The sequence below is a fragment of the Macaca thibetana genome, chromosome 17 (assembly GCF_024542745.1).
Source record: "Macaca thibetana thibetana isolate TM-01 chromosome 17, ASM2454274v1, whole genome shotgun sequence".
Lineage (NCBI taxonomy): Eukaryota > Metazoa > Chordata > Mammalia > Primates > Cercopithecidae > Macaca > Macaca thibetana.
This window is the reverse complement of record NC_065594.1, coordinates 52,749,346-52,767,612: the sequence shown is the minus strand read 5'-3', so window position 1 is coordinate 52,767,612 and position 18,267 is coordinate 52,749,346. Positions and strand designations below refer to the sequence as shown.

Here is an 18,267-nt window from a genome sequence, read left to right as displayed (position 1 = left end):
AGGTAATTACAGATGACATTCTACATATAACTTCTATTACTGTAGGATAATATCTCCATATTCAAACCTTCCAGGTCATTTTCACATTTCACGTCTAAGTCTATAAAACCAATAAATCATAGGTTTTCTGGACCCAACTGCATGATCTTACATTTATTCCTATTAAAATTCATTCAGTTCATTAATTCTCCCTGAAAAGATCTATTAGATCCTTACTTCATTATTCAATTAATTTGTTATTCTTCTCTGTTTTACATCAACTTTGTTAAATGTAGTTTTAATTTTTCCTGAAATCACTGACAAAAATGCAGAAATATAGTACTGCAGGATATTACAGATGAGCATCATATACCCACTTCTTAATTAATGATTCTCTAACAACATTTGGATAAAGCCCTTCAACAGTTACTAATCCATTTACCTGGCCTTGAACTGTCCCCGTATTTTCCCCATATTGTTTAAAAGGATGTCATGGAAAGTCTTATCAAATCCCTTGTTTCCTATCTAACGCATTTCCATGCTTTACCCCTGCAATATATCTCTTAAAAATTGAAATGTAGTCTTCTTTGATTTATTCTTAGAGAACCCATCCTAACTCTTGGTGATACTTGCTTATTTCAATAGCAATCTTAAAAACCACTGCAAGCATGGCTGCTTACCGAGCATAATCTATGCCATACACTTAAAATATATTGTATCTGCGAGGTGGCGGGCGCCTGTAGTCCCAGCTACTCGGGAGGCTGAGGCAGGAGAATGGCGTGAACCCGGGAGGCGGAGCTTGCAGTGAGCTAAGATCCGGCCACTACACTCCAGCCTGGGTGACAGAGCGAGACTCTGTCTCCAAAAAAAAAAATATATATATATATATATATATATAAAAAAAATATCTAAGGCTCAAAGCAATCCTAAATGGTTAGAATCATCACACCTATCTGAAGATGGAAAAAACAAAGGTTCATCAAAGTATTTACATCCATTATAGTTAAAAAAAAGTCAAGTAATTTGCTTAAAGTTTATATAAGATTGCATTAAATTATTTATAATTTATCAAAATATGATATGTAATGTAATATATCAATATGTTCCTTAATAGTTGCAAGAATCTACTATCTTCTTCCCTTTTATGAAAACAAGATGGCATTTGTTGACTCCCTTTATTCACTCCCATTGTTCACCAGGAGTATTAAAAACCTAATTTCTGAAGTTTCTCGGTAACTATGATTTGAAACTTGTATGTAAGAATTCTTAATAATCACTCTTTGTTTAAATTTAATTAAAAATACACAAAAAAGAAAAAAAAACACATTGTAAGTTTCAATATGTATGAGGTACAAAGGAAGATACATATTTATGAGGTACAAAATCTCTATCTGTCCACCAACCACCCAATACCCAATTTCCTTCTCCAGAAGCAATAAATGTTAATAGATTTTTCCTGGTCCTGATATAAAGAGCCACTTACTTCCTTTTGTACAACTACACTGTTGTATTCTGTAAATGTTTTCATGAATTACAATTCTTTTAACTACTGCCTAAATGTCAACTATGCTACAGTACATAAGGTGGTATATATAGCATTTTGAACCTAGCAAGTATACCTGCAGGATAACTTATTAGAAATAAAATTTATTGATCAAGAGCAATGTGTGGCTGGGTGTAGTGGCTCAAGCCTGTAATCCCAGCATTTTGGGAGGCTGAGGCAGGCAGATCACTTGAGGTCATGAATTTGAGACCAGACTGGGCAACATGGCAAAACTCCGTCTTTACTAAAAATACACAAATTAGCCGGGTGTGGTGGCACGCACCTGTAATCCCAGCTACTCAGGGGGCTGAAGCAAGAGAATCGCTTGAAACAGGGAGGCAGAGGCTGCAGTGAGCGGAGACTGTGCCACTGCACTCCAGACTGGGCAACAGAGTGAGACTCCGTCTCACATACATACATTCCATACACACACACACACACACACACACACACACACACACACACCAGCTATGTGCATTTGTACTTTTGATAGGTATTACTGAATTACTCTCCATATTAGTTGTACCAATTTAAAATCCCACTAACAATGTTAAGATTGCCTGTTTTTCCATACCCACGCAAACACAATGTATTATCAACCTTTTGGTTTTTAGTGGAAAACAGGCTTTTTTTTTTTTTTTTTTTTTTTTTTGAGACAGAGTTTCACTCTTATTGCCCAGGCTGGAGTGCAATGGTGCAATCTCAGCTCACTGCAACCTCCGCCTCCCAAGTTCCGTTCAAGCAACTCTCCTGCCTCAGCCTCCCAAGTAGCTGGGATTACAGGTATGTGCCACCATGCCCGGCTAATATTTTGCATTTTTAGTAGAGACAGGGTTTTGCCATATTGGCCAGGTTGGTTTTGAACTCCGGACCTCAGGTGATTCAACTGCCTCGGCCTCCCAAAGTGCTGGGATTACAGGCATGAGCCACCATGCCCAGCTGAAAATAGGGATAGTTTTAATATGAATTTAATGACATGACTGTGACAGATACTGCAAATATTTTTTCTAAGATTGCATTTGCATTTGTTTTTTGACTTTCCTTATGGCAGTAATGCCACACCAACATTTTCCATTTGTAGGGAATCAAGTTTATCAATTTATTACTTCTATAACTCCTAAGTTGCAAAGGCCTTTTGTAATTAAAGATTATAAAAACATTCCCCTATGGCATCTTAGGTTTTTAATGGTTTTACATTTAAATCTCTGATCCATATGAAATTTATCTCAGTGTAAGTTATGAGGTATGGATCTCAATTTTCTTTTTCCCCTAGTTGGCTACCCTAGTGACCTGTCACAATTCATTGTTCTTATCTAGAAATGCACTTACTTAATTTTTCCATATAAGCTACAAAACTTATTTGTCTGGTTTTTAAAAAAGTATCTTTGGGTTCTATTTGGCTTACATTAAATGTATAGTTTAACTTAAGGAAACTGACATTTTCATGAAAAATAAAATTAGTTCTCTATGTACACTACCCCAAAATTTAACTTCAGATGAAGAAAAGGCATAATGTAAAAAATATAGTTATAAATATATATGTGGAAGAGTACATGTACAAGAATAGCCATGATAATTGTGAAAAAGAATTTTTAGTGTTGCTCTGTCAAGTTTCACAAAGTCATTTGAAAATTTTGGCATGAATTACACTTAATTTATATATTAATTAAGAAAGAATTAAATTGATGATACATCTAGAATTCTACTTTTAAAAATATCATTTATCAACATTATGATCCTAAGCAGGGATACTTTTCCCTTCATTTATTGATATTATATCTTAAAAAACAGATAAGTAACTTTAGCTATTTTAAGCATTTTGTTAAAGCCTAAGCTTATTTTGAGTTTTACATTCCCAGATATTATTCTCATTCATTTACTCATTTATCCATAAGTCTCTGGTTCTGTATAGTTCTTTACAGTCCTGAGCATTAGCTCTATTTGCTGCTCAAGGGTTATTTTTAGTAGTATCTACAAAGACTTTTTTTCCCTTGTCTTGATTTTAAAACTATCATAAATATTTAAGGTTGGCTGAAAATTAGGCTCTAAATAAGCAAGGCTTTACTATGACTTCAAAGAATTATGAATAAATAAGCTTCCTCTTATCTGGCAGTTTGAAAATGAGGTCTTCCAGTTTATCTAAAATTTTAGTGGAAAATTCATTAGAAAGATATCAACTTGTGAAGAACAAAATTCAATAAAGTTTCACAACAAAACTAAATTGGACAAATTATTCTATGATAATAGTAGTTATCATAGGAAGGCACTGTTCTAAGTGCTTTACAAACATTAAATAATTGAATCCTCTATTATTTAACAGATACTTTTAGGTATTAGAGTACTGCATGGCCTTCAGGTGAATATCAGCTGCAAATGTATGGACAAGTAGGATCAGAAGGATTTAGGTTAAGAGCGTAGGACATAACAGAGCTTACGATAAATATAAATTGGTCAATTTTATGGTCAGATTTACTATTCTCTCCAACTTTACAAAACCACACAGTAGCTATCAAGTGAAGAATATAAGTTCTGATTTACTAGGTAATATCTTATGCTTTCTTTTAAACCTTATTAGTTTGCCCATAAATCTTATTCTAGAGCCATCCCTAAAAATATACACTCCTAAAACTACACATTAAAAACTGACATCAACACAAAGTCAAATGAATCTTTAGGGGACATCACACAGTTCTGTAACTGGAAGGGTTACACATAATGAAATATAAAACATGAAGGCTTTATAGGAACTCTAATGAAAGGAGCTGATTTATATACCATGATCTTTTATACTATGATCTTTACTTTTTTTTAGATAAACTAAAAAAAATTTTTTTGAGAAAAGAGTCTCACTCTGTTGCCCAGGCTGGAGTGCAGTGGCATGATCTCCGCTCACAGCAATCTCTGCCTCCTGGGTTCAAGTGATTCTCGTGCCTCGGCCTCCTGAGTAGCTGGGATCACAGGCATGCACCATCACGCACTGCTAATTTTTGCATTTTTCATAGAGATGGGGTTTGACCATGTTGCCCAACCTGGTCTCAAACTCCGAGCCTCAAGTTATCCACCCGCCTCAGCCTTCCAAAAGTGCTGGGATTACAGGCATGAGTCACTGATGTTGAGAGTAAGACATACTTCCACATTATAGGAATGACTTCTTCAATATAACATTTATTAAAATTCTTCCATAGGCCAAGTTTATAAAGTTGATGTGAATTCAGAAGTATCACAATTTGAGTCATTCTAAAATATTTTTACAACAGGTTAGTTATATGAAGACTCGCCTTAAATTTTAGTTTTATGTATTGCTTATATCTCAAATTAATCTGGTCTTCATTTAACAACTAAAAGACCCATTGAACTTAATTTCAAAAGTTTATTAGTAGTATGTGAAGGGTATGCAAAAACTTTCACACCATTTTAGCAACTTTTCTGAAATGATTTCAAAATGAAAAGTTAAAAAAATAAGGTAGCCACTGTTTACGCTCTATATAGTCAAACAATTGAAAGTGTAGGATGTTTAATGAAGTAATGATATTTACCATAATGCCTATCAGTTATTTTACTCTTAACAAGGCTACTAAAAATAAACATCATTTTCTATTGGTAAATTAAAGATATATCATTCTCTCTGATACTCTCCTTCCAACACACATACTTTAGAACATACAGATTTTGAAAAAACAAACAAACAAACAAACAAAAAACTAGGAATTATACAATGGTACAATCACTTTGGTGTTACCACTGGCAGGTTTTTAAAAAGTAAAACATTTATCAACCCGATGATTAACAATGCCACTCCTAGGTATTTAGCCAAGATAAATAAAAACACACTTTCAAAAAATTATATGGCAGCTTTATGCATGATAGTAACAAACTGGAAACCACCAAAATGACCATTGACAAGTGAATACAATATATTCATACTCAGCAATAATAAGGAATGAACTACTGATACAACAACAAAGTGGAATGAAAGAACCTGGACACAGAGTATTTTTAGTCTAAGAGGAGCAAAACTAACCTGTGGTGACAGAAATCAGAAAGTGGTGCCTCTTAAGTAGTAGTGATTAAGAAGGACTGAAGGGCCATAAGGACACTCTCTGGAGTAACTGAACTATTCTATACCTCATTGTCAACATATACAATAATTGCATATTGAAAAAATAAAGCATATAAATTATACCTCAACTGAAATGAAAATTATTCTCTTTAAAATACATTTTCTAAATGAATATATAACAGAAACAATAATGGTTCGAGTTTTAACATTTCTATTTTCATGATGCTTACCTGTCTAAGAGCTGATCATGTTTTTCTAAAGCATCCTTTTCAGCCATCACTGCTCGTTCCTTTTCAGTTACAGCATTATCCCTTGCTTCTCGGAGATTTCTAAAATTTAAACATGCATTTCAGTTACTTCAAATGTGTGATTTATCCATGTTCTTTCTTAAAGATGGACTATCTGACAATCTTAAGGACCCATCTGAGAAGTTGGGGACCCAAAGTGTACACTATATAAATCTGCCTGGCTTGATTGAGTGTCTTGAAGTGCGAGATACACCAGTGTAGGTGCAAATATGGTCTATCTCGATATCACACCACCCTTCTCAGCATGGGTCAAAGGATAGGCTAAGCAGTTTGTATATAATTTATGTATTCCTTACCAGAAGCCAATGAGATAGGTGTAATTACTCATATATTATCCACTAGAAAACTGAGGTTTTGGAAGGTTAATAAATGTCCCACAAAATATTTTAAGTAAAAGATATATTGTGGATAATCAAAATAAAAGTGCGGTTTGGGATATGAGCAAAAGAATCGTTGAAATGAAGAACTTTGAAGTCTCAGTTATATAGGAAGGAAAAGGAAGGAAACACAGGTTGACAGATAGGATAAAGCAGAAGGGACAAAGAATTAGAGGTCCTGATAAGATATGACAGATTAAGTCAAAGTGTAATAGTTGTACAAGCAAGATGGAAGACTGGAGAATGGTGATTTGGAGGTAGAACAGAACTTTTCAGTGGCAGAATTTTGGTGGCTAACAAGATAGTGTATGAAAATCAGTATGGCTAAATTAAGTAGAGTTGAGATGAAGGTCAATATTTATGTAGGGCTCAAGGAAGTACGAGGCTAGGGTATTGGAAAAGTCATCTATTTAACAGTTGTGAGGACAGTAGGAAGGAACTGAAATTGATAGAAAAAATACATTTAGTGTCAGTTAAGGGAAGCTGGAAGATAACAATGACTAGTTGGGAAATTACACAGCTAGCCATGAGCTTCCAAAGATTAAAATGTTTGCCTTTTAATCAATATGAAACTTTGAATCAAGAAAAACACCAACCGTAAGTTTCTTTCAGATAGTCACCTATTTTTTTAAAAATCTCCTTCTCTAGCAGTTACAACATAAATAACAAGAATGTAATACAAATGATTTTGCTCAACTAATCCCTACAAAGCCCTTATGTTGTATTTTATAACCTACTTTATAGCTGAGTAAACTGAAGTTTAGAGAGCTCATGTACCTAGCCCTCAAGTCACACAGTCTAAGAGGACCATAATTTGAATCCAGTTATTTCTTACTCCAAAGACAGGGCTTTTTACATCATGCCACACTATTCTCATGAAAAACGGGATTGGAAATTATTATTTTTTATTATTCATATAGAATGTGAGTAGGGAGTCGTGAAAGCCATAAAGTTTTAATAAACTTATCTACTGAATATTGGATAGAAATGCTCAGTACTTATACTTGCTGTACCAGTACTCAATCTAGTCTTTCGCATGGTGATGTTGTCACAGGATCCTTGGGGTGTCGCTTTGTCAGCTGGAAACCTTTGTGGCCAGTGGCGCCTTTGTCCGAGTTATGCTCAGGCCCACTGGGCTTTTTCCACCCACTCGGCCTCACAGACTGTACTCGGCTTATGCTCTACCAGCCGGGATCCCACACCTGCCGAGGGCAAGCCAAGTGCAGAGCAGCAAGGGGTGCGTGAGCAAGTGAGTGAGTGCGGGGTTCAACCACTGCGCACAGCCGGGCACACAGGCTGTAGTGGGGTAGGCAGCTCCAGGCGCTGGCTCCAGGCTCCCTGTGAGGCTGTGAACGGACAGGCATACTGAAAGTCGCTTCCACTGCTGGCACCGGGGAATGCAGTAGTGCCCGGAAGCCTGGAGATGCCAGGAACTGCAGAGCCCCAAACAGGTGTCAGAGCCCTTGCTCAGGGAGCTCCTAGGTCTGGGCTCCCCAAAGGGCTGCAGCTCTTCTCTCCTTCCCACTTCTCGTCTTGTTGCAATGTGGTAAGTGAGGGGCGTGTTTCAGCCCTGTTTGTGTTACGGCTCTTTCAGTCCCACCATTAAGCAGGTCCCAAGTTCTTGTCCTGTGTCCAGGAAGAATGAGGTACAGAGACAACTGGAGCATGAGTAAGGCAAAGAGGTGCTTTATTGAGCAGCAGTACAGCTCTCAGGAGATCCAGAGTGGGTGGCTCCTATCTGCAGGTAGGCCATCCCAATGTCTGCTCAGCTCCTGACTGAGAGGAGACCCACAGTTGGTAGCTCCTCTCTGAAGTCCAGACGTCTGCCAGAGCCCGAGGTTTTTGTGGGCTTCAGTGGGGAGGAAGTACATAGGTGACAATAGGTAGGCCGGGGGAAAAAAGTACCGTAAGTTCTCACTCTGTTCTGTGAAACTGGTGGCACAGCTCCCATGCTCCAGGCCACCCCTGGCTTGAGGTGGGGCTTCACCGGGGACACACTCCTTTCTGTCCAGGAACCTGCCTGCCTCCTGCCACCATCAACCAGCTGTAACCCGGCGCCTGGGCTGGAGTGCCAAAGGGCACCTGCAGGCCTGCACCAAGCCGCCCTCATCCCCCACTTTGGCTGGTCTCCCTCCCGTGCTTGTCAGTGTCCAAAGTCTGGAGGACGCCGAGGTGGCAGAGGGCTGGGGTGTCAGCACTGCCCCAAGAGCGGGCACACCTGCAACAGTTCCCAGGCTTGGCCTCAACTTTGCTCTGAAATCACAGTGGGCGCTGGGAGTAGGGAGAGGCCAGGCAGCGGGAACAGGCCTTTCTGAGCCTGCAGGGGAAGAGGGCTCCCTAGGCCGACGAGAGTGAAGGAATGCCTGGGTCCGCAGCTGTGGCTGGGCCGCTGCAGCAGCGCCTGGGAGGGCTCCCGCCTCTCCAACTCGAAGGGGTCTGGGTTTCTGCCTGTTTCTGGCTCCTGCCGGCTCAGTGGAGCATGCAGCCCCGGCCGCGCCTGCCCCACTGCAGCTGGCATCTTTACAGCAGTTGCTCCAGATAGGCCACTGCTGCCATCAATATTAACAACAAATTTAAAAATTTAAAAATGTCAACCATTAGAGATTTGTCAGTAAAACAGTTTATAAGCCAGAAATAAAACAGTTTCTTGTTGGAGGACAGGTAACTCTTATTGAAAAGAAAATAAACTACTTTTGTGGGTTATTATATAAGCAGAAGTACATTCTAAAGTAGCTGTCAAAAAATCACATATTGTTATTTTCTGATGCCATCCTGATTGCAACAACCTTCAAAAATAATCTATTCTCAAACTGAAACATGAAAAATTAATGTTAAAGATAGAATAAAATTCTCAAACTATATTAAACATTTATACATTTTTCATTTCTAAATGATCTAAATATTTTAGTCAGTAAATCACCACAAACTGGTTTCAATGTTCATTTCTCAAATATAGCCTCATTATTCTATATGTTATTTTGGCAGCAGAATTACAAGTAGATCACATTTACAGGACTAATGAATCACGAATGCTCAATTGGTAGATGGAGACGCTTCAGTCCCTGACATTTCCTTTCTTGCAACAATGGACATTAGAAATGAAAACAAGACACACGGAATGAAATAAAACCTAGAACAAGCTAACATCAGGGCTTGTGAAAGGAGGTATGATTAGAGGGTACTATGTTAAGGCATGTTGAAGTATGATTAGAGGGTACTATGTGAAGTGCTATGTTAAGGCATAAACAAAATTCTATGGCCACAAAGAGGAGTTGATTATTCTTTTCTGGAGTAAGAGAGGCAGGTGAATAAAGTGAAACACTTTTAAAAAGTGACATATAAGTTGGGCCTTGAAGGACAAATAGGTAAAGCAATTCAGAAAGAGAAAACAGAAATGAACTGGGGAATGGACCAGAAGAAGCTAAGGCTTCTACCAACAGGTCCTCTCACGGGTGTTTGTGGGTAACATTTCTGTGTAATCCCAATCTCCTTATCAAGTACCACACCTTCCATATCCAGTCCATAACCTGCATTCTTTAGCAAAAAGCAGCATAATTCCTTATAACAAATACTTCCTTTAATATTACCAATTCACAGGTTTCATATGAAGTCTGAGAGAGATAAACTGAATGTATTCTTCCACTGACAATAATAGCAATAGCATACTGTTTACCATGTGCCAGAAGCCGTTCTAAGCACTTTACATATCATAACTCATTTAACTGTCTCAACAATCCCACAAAGCAGTTGTATCATTACCTCCATTTTACAAATGATAAGAGTAAAACACAAAGAGGTTAAGTATTAGCTTAAAGTCACACAAGAAGTATGCTACGGAGCCCAAATGTGCACCCAAACAATTTGGCTCCAGAGTCTGTGGTGTGAATCATACTACGCTGCCTCTTAAAATTTCCTTTGCTTCACAGATGTTTTCTCCTTGAGAAATTCTGACACTATTAGATTTATATTATATGACCACCTCAAGGCACCAATAGATGTGAAATCAAAATAAGCCTTGAAAGAATTGTGAATATATTATACATTAGCTTTTATGGCCCACAGTATGTAACATGCTTTTTTAAAAATAAACTATTTGATAAAAAGCTAGATGTATTCCTTCCACAGGTAAGACAGTAACTTTCATATAACTAATAAATAATCCATTTCTAAATGTTAAATGCATTAGAAAATATAACAGAAATACAATTATGGAACAAATTACAGGAATTCAAATGTTCTTCAAAAGAGAAACTTGAAAAATTGATAGAAGCTATCTGCAGCATGTACAAGCTAATGAAGCTCAAGTTTTAGAAGTCCAAACCAAGTGTATAATCAAATGTAATTATAACAAAGAAAATGTTTCAAAATACAAAAATCTGAATATATCATCCTTAAAATACCTGTATAAAGTTAACATTAGATTCCAACACTGTGTTTTTCATCATTCTTTCATGTTGTTTCCTAGCAACTCTATGTATCTCCCATATTCACATACGTATTTCTCCCATCCACCCTATGTTGTTTTGGAGACATACTGAGAGGAAAGACTGAAGAAAAGAAATCTTAATACTGTGTGAAATGCAAAGGGAAAGTGAGTATCCTACTTTTATAACTAGAGTGTTCAAATAATGTATTTTTCAACCTGGGGCACTTTTTAGAATAAAAGAGGGTGCTACTAAAAATTATGCCAGAACAGGCATAAATCAGTACTTTCTTAGACAAACCAAGAGATATGGTTAATTAAATTGTAACATTCAAATGAGAAACTTAAAGAGTTAAGTTCTTAATCATTTACTTAAAGGTTTTAATATTCTAATAAAATAGACATAGTTCATACACAATATAGTGCCATTTGTACAGCAGATAATTTAATATACAGAAGTTTATTCAACAGTAGCTCACAACTGAAACTTGAAAACCTCATTATAAAACATTCATAACAACAGGGTAGAATGTATTTTCCTGCTACTAGATGATAAATTTCACAGTACCAATAGGCTAAATCTATATTTATATCTGAAAAGTGGTAAGAAAAATGTCACGAGAAAAACTTTAGGAATCTTTGAAAATCGAACAGTATCAAATCAAAGTTTGGCAATGCGAGGAGTACGTCTCAGCCTGAATAAACATCCCTAATGCCTCAGAACTTAAAATTTACCAAACATAAATAGTGAAAAAACAAAAACAAACAAACAAACAAAAAACCATGCTGTCAGAAGAGCTCAGTAGGTGTAACTAAGCAATCTGAACTCTTCCTTCTGTCTTCATGTAAAAATATTTTTGGCTAATAGAAGTAAATATATTTTTCTAGTTAGAACAACAAAGGATTAAAATAGGCTGTTTTATATGATAGGCTTATTTATAGGAAAAGTGTTTGAATTTACTGTCTCTATCTCCAGTGTCTTCCTGGACACAACATAAAACTGCTCATTTCCATATCTGATGCCTTTGATTTTAAGATGGCATAAAATAGAAGGGTTGCATGTACATTACGTTGTTTCTATTCAATGACTGGTAGTTTTACCTTTATCATAGATGACTGAAAAGTTAATAAGTAGGACATAAAAGTGAAATAAGCAAAGTGGAAATCTTATTTAATAAAATTTCTTGGGACAAGCTACACATTTTAAGAGTAGAAACTTTTTGAGATCATTGTTGACTGAAAATGCTACACTTTCCTATCCTTTTATTATAGTTGGTGCCTTGGTTTAAAAGTTTGTGTCCTCCAAAACTCAAGTTGAAATTTAACTGGCATTCTAACAGTATTAAGAGGTAGGACCTGATAATGGTGATTAGGCCATGAGAGTAGGACTGGTGCCATCATAAAAGGGTGGGTTTGGCTCCCCCAGCTCTATCTCCCACCTTCTTGCCTTACACCATGTGATAATGTAGTGAGAAAGCTCTTGCCAGATGCCAGCACGTAGATATTGCACTTACCAGCCTCCAGACCTGTGAGCCAATAAACTTCTGTTCACTATAAATTACCCAGTCTCAGGTATCCTGTTATAGCAGCATAAAATGGACTGAAGACAGTTGGTGCTCAAGCAGATTTCTGTTTGTTTGTTTCTAGATATGAAAACTTAGGCACAAAGTAAACACCAAATCCAAATTATGGTTGAAAAATTATAAAAAAATTTAAGTACAAAAATGCAAAATATTTGCTTAAATCCATTAATGTGTTAAGGTTTACAAAGTAGCTGACAGGATAAAAGGTAACATATCAAAATGAAACAGAATGAATCTGGTAGATGGTTAACTGAGTGACTACTATATATCTGTCACTACACTCAGTCCTGATCAAATCCATTATAAACCTTTGAATAGGTTTTCATCTACAGCCACCTAATTTCTAAAAAGTAGTACCAATTCATTCTTTCATTCAATAAATATTATGTATACTGAGCATTTACTGCATACCAGGCACTGGTACTTGGGAGTCCAGGACTGAAGGATACATGAAAACTCCTACTCTCATGGAGATCACATTGTAGTAGGAAAAAAACTGCAAAGTAAATGACTACGTAGTATTTTGATAGATTGTAAGCGCTTTAAGGAAAAACAAAGCAAAGACAACACAGAACAAAGTCAGAAAAGACCACAAGAACAGGTGTATCATCAGGAGTAGATGGTTAAGTAGTGGAAACTGTGAATACAAAGGACCTGAGGTAGGCGCACGCCTACAGGTAAAAGAACAGGAGGCCAGCATGACTATGCGAGTAACCAGAAGAAAGTCCTAAATGAGGATAGGGTAACTGAATACTGATCAGGTAGTATCACAGGCCAATGTAATCATTTAAAGTTTTACTAAGTTTAATGATGGGGAGCCTTTTTATTTGAGTAGAGGAGTGATCCAACTTGACTTATCATTTAACAAGAACTGTGCTAAGAGACTGAAGAAGGCAAGGAAGAAAGCTGGGGACCGCTTAAGAGGCTACTGCAGTAATTTTTAGGCAAGAGATAATGGTGACTTGAACCAAGGTAATATGCATGAGATAGATATCATAAATCCAAAAGGATTTGCTAATAAACAGAATATGGAATGTGAAAAAAGATGACTTCAGGTTTTTGGTCTGGGCAAGTGGAAGAATAGAGCTGTCTTTAATTGAGCTGGGTGAGACTGAAGGTGGAGCACAATTAGGAGGTAGAATGGAACAGAAATTTGCTTCTGAACATATTAGGATGCATATTATTAATAGATAACCAAGTGGAAATGCCATGGAGGTAGCTGCAAAAGTTGTCAAGAAGATGAGGAGGAATCAACAAAGAGAATGAGTAGGTACAGCTAATGAGGAAGAGAAAAATTTATAGTGTGTGACCCTATGGAAGCTAAAGAATGTGTTCCCAGGAGTAGGGAGTGATCAACTGTGTTACATACTGCTAGTAAGGTCAAGAACAGTAAGAACAGAATATGACTACTGGATTTGGGCAACATGAAGATCTTAGGGGCTTTGGTAAAAACATCTTTGTTGGAGTAGTATTGGGGAGCGGGGCAAAGGCTTGATAGTGGATATGAACAGACACTTCTCAAAAGAAGACATTTATGTGGCCAACAAACATGAAAAAAAGCTCATCATCACAGATCATTAGAGAAATGCAAATCAAAACCACAATGATACCATCTCATGCCAGTCAGAATGGTGATCATTAAAAAATCAAGAAACCATAGATGCTGGTGAGAAGCAGGAATGCTTCCACACTGTTGGTGGGAATGTAAATTAGTTCAGCCATTGTGGAAAACAGTGTAGCAATTCCTCAAGGATCTACAACAAGAAATACCACTTGACCCAGCAATCCCATTACTAGGAGTATACTAAAAGGAATATAAGTCACTCTACTATAAAAAGACACATGGACACGTATATTTATTGCAGCACTATTTACAATAGCAAAGGCATGGAACCAATCCAAATGCCCATCAATGATAGACTGGATAACGAAAATGTGGTACACATACACCATGGAATACTATGCAGCCATAAAAAGGAATGAGATCATGTCCTTTGCAGAGACATGGATATGAAGCTAGAAACCATCATCCTCAGCAAACTAATACAGGAACAGAAAACCAAACACTACATATTCTCACTCATAAATGGGAGTTGAACAATGAGAACACACAGACACAGGGAGGGGAACACCACACACTGGGGCCAATTGGGGGTTAGGCAGCAAGGGGAGGGAAAGCATTAGGACAAATAGCTAATGCATGTGGGGCTTAAAACCTAGATGACCCACTGATAGGTGTGGCAAACTACCATGGCACCTGTATACCTATGCAACAAGCCTACACATTCTGCACTTGTGTCACAGAACTTAAAGTAAAATAAACTTAAAAAAGAAAAGAAAAATAAAGGCCTCTTTGCCAACTTCAAAAATTATAAATGCTTGTCTGAGAATGGTGGCTCACACCTGTAATCCTAGCACTTTGGGAGGCTGAGGTTGGGGGGAGGATCACCTGAGCTCAGGAGTTCAAGACTCAGCCTGGGCAAAACAGTAAGACTTCGTGTGTGTGTGTGTGTGTGTGTGTGTGTGTGTGTGTATGTGTGTGTGTGTATGTGTATACATAAAATTATAAACGCTTTTATAAAGCTCTAATGATCCATACTCAGCCCTCAAGCATGGAATATGGTTTACAAATTCTCTTAAAAGACAGAGTTTCTTCACTGTTCTCAGCAAACTAACACAGGAACAGAAAACCAAAACACTGCATGTTCTCACTCATAAGTGGGAGCCAAACAATGAGAACACATGGAAACAGGGAGGGAAACATCACACACTGGGGCCTGTCAGGGGGTGAAGGGCTAGGGGAGGGAGAGCATTAGGAGAAATACCTAATGTAGATGACGGGTTAATGGGTGCAGCAAACCACCATGGCATGTGTATACCTATGTAACAAACCTGCATGTTCTGCCCATGTATTCTGGAACCTTAAGTATAATAATAAAAAAGACAGAATTTCTATTTTAAGTAAATTACGTTCAAAAATTATAGTTCTGATAGGAAATCTTTGATCAGTTTACATAGCCCTAACCAGTTAAATGGGAGTGTGCACTGCATTGCAGTCAAATGTATCTAGTTTTTACCAACAAAACATTTGTAATAATCACAGAAAAGTCACAGTTGATGTCTCAATTTCCTTACTTGTAAAATAGGGATATTAATACCTAAACTTCATAAAATGTGTTTGATTCTTTTCTACAATGTATGTGAAGTGTTGAGTACAATGCTTGATGCATAAGTACTCAATAAATAATAGCTATGGTTAGTATGCTACCTAAATATGAAAATGTAAATTAAAATGTAATGTTCATTTAAAGGTTGATAATTACAGCAATGTTTTCTCAAATTTTTTATTGTATAAAATGAAAGTGATACTATTTTTAATGGCATCCTAGTGAAAACACAGAAGACTGTTGGAGGGCCTTCAGCAGCTTAGGGTTCCTTCTACTACTGTGAGGGCTAAGGGGAGTGAAATCTGGGGCACAGCACAGAAACATCTCTAGTAAAAAGCTGTGTGATCTCAGATAAGCACTTTTGAGCTTGGTCAGGGCTGCCACATCTGTAAAAGATCAGAAATTAGGCCAGGCGCGGTAGCTCATGCCTGTAATCCCAGCACTTTGGGAGGCTGTGGGAGGCTGAGGTGGGTGAACTCCCGAGGTCAGGAGTTCCAGACCAGCCTGACCAACATGGCAAAATCCTGTCTCTACTAAAAGTACAAAAATTAGCTGGGCGTAGTGGCGCATGTCTGTAATCCCAGTTACTTGGGAGGCTGAGGCAGGAGAATCACTTGATCCCGGGAGGCAGAGGTTGCAATGAGCCGAGATCGTGCCATTGCACTCCAGCCTGGACGACAAGAGTGAAACTCTGTCTCAAAAAGTCTGCAATCTGGAGCTAATGGCCATGCCTTATCACCAATCACTCCGAGACTACTGAGGTAGAAAAGCTGGAGTCATTCCTGGGGTTCACTTCTTGTCAATCACCAGATCTTGCCAATTCTCCTACCTATTCTTTACATTCAACCGTCTTTCTCTTTCTATTTCTCATTTTCATCACCTAAACTGTGCAATAGCCTCCTACGTGATCTCCCTGCTTCCAGGCTTTCTTCAACTATAATCCACCCTGCATTGCAACCGCAGTCATAAAAAATGAGTAAGTCATGTTTCCGTCCTACTATAAAACCTCTGGACATTCTCCACTGACACCAGAACCTTTAAAATCTGGCCCAATCTTACTTTACCAGCCTCTCCCACCACACAACGAACTACACCACAAAGGTAAATCTAAATTCCTATGCAACCTGAACTTACCTTGCTTCATATCTGGAACCCTACAGAGCTTGAAAATTTTAAGTATTATTAACCAAGCAGTGAACACATGTTGTAAACATCTACAGGAGTAAAGAATATAGTTAACAATGAAAGATAACTACTAATAAAAATTAATTTAAAATATTTGAGAAGATGCTGAGAGAGTTGTCTGCAGAGCCATACACTTCAAGAATTATCTAACTGAAAAGACAAAGTAATTATTTAAATTTTTCCATAGAAGAACTTAAAACATTATACAGCTATCTGGTAAGATATGAACAAAAGAGGTTTGTTTATGTGCTTAAGCACTAATGAGGACATACACCTTTAAAATGATGAATGGAACCTCTGAACAATAGTTAAATTCACCATTGTAATGTGTTACATATACTCAAAGAACCTTTGTAAATAGATTCAAGATTCAAAGTTGTTTAATATCACTCTAAGATTCTACACAAATTTCAAGTTTATATCATTAAAGTTTCTTCTTGAGTACTTTTGGAAGATAAATTGTGGTCAAGAGGGTTTTTATTGATATGGCAGGAAAATAAAATCACTAAAGCAATACTAATTGTTGCACTTAAAAACATCTTTTCAATCTCTTTTTCTCTACTGCCTACCCCTTTTCAAACAATTGTAAAGCTATTTCAGTTTCCAGAGTCCGTACTGCACTGAGAGCATAATGAATGCCTCTAATCTTATCTTTTTTATAGCACCACTCACAATAGCTCTTTCTGTGTTTACAGTAACAAGACCACCTTAAATAAAAGTAGTTTTACTTTATGGAAAAACTTTATCAGCTGAATTTATCTCCCTTTACCTTATTATCTCATAACCTAATTAGGAAACATAAGCTAGCCATCTTATGCAGAAATTTAGACAGAAAAGAATGGCATGTGAGACCCTCTATGTCTATATCATGTCATTTAAGAAAACTTGTTAAATGCTATGGAGATAAACACTTAAGAATATGTATTTTGTATTAGTATCTTCTAATGATAAATAATCCCATAATATTATCAGTTGACTTTTATATAATGGTGATTTTCCTTAAATTGTCAACATAATAGATAAAAACATTTTCTTTAAGTATTCTACATAGGCACAAGGTACCAAAATAACTCATTTATGTCTATAATTTATAATGTACTTTTTGCATATATTATCTCATTTAGACCTCACGGGCCACCCTAAGAAGTATTATTAGTAGTTATTATTATTTTTTGAGACAGGGTCTCACTTCAGTTGCCCAGGCTGGAGTGCAAATGGCATGATCTTGGCTCAGTGCAACCTTGACCTCCCAGGCTCAGGTGATCCTCCCACTTCAACCTCCTTAGTAGGACTACAGGCCTGTGCCACCATGCCTGGCTAATTTTTTTGTATTTTCACTAGAGATGGGGTTCTGCCATTTTGCCCAGCCTGGTCTCAAACTCCTGGACTCAAGCAATCCATCTGCCTGAGCCTCCCAAAGTGTTGGTGTTACAGGTGTTAGCCACCACGCCTGGCCTATTAGCTCATTTTATAAAAGAAGAAATTAAACTTCAGGAATATTAAGTGACTTATCCGCTGAGCTAATAAGTGGTAGAATCAGGATCAAGTTCAGTCTTTTGATCCAAATCTCTTTCGTAATACACTCCCACTCATGGAATAATGTCTTATTTCCAAATGCATAAGAGGGTCCATAACATTTCTG

General features: G+C 37.3%; 1 protein-coding gene across 5 annotated transcripts in view; it reads right to left on the bottom strand.

Moving 5' to 3' along the window:
* Positions 1–18,267, bottom strand: part of PIBF1 (progesterone immunomodulatory binding factor 1) — a 238,717-nt gene that overhangs the window by 157,876 nt on the left and 62,574 nt on the right. For all 5 annotated transcript variants that reach the window (XR_007720925.1, XM_050766982.1, XM_050766981.1 and 2 more), the window contains exon 10: positions 5,813–5,911. Coding sequence is in view for 4 of the 5 variants with exons in the window: in XM_050766982.1 (XP_050622939.1) it covers positions 5,813–5,911 (99 nt within the window). In the remaining variant the exon portion in view is untranslated. The remainder of the gene's footprint in view (positions 1–5,812; positions 5,912–18,267) is intronic.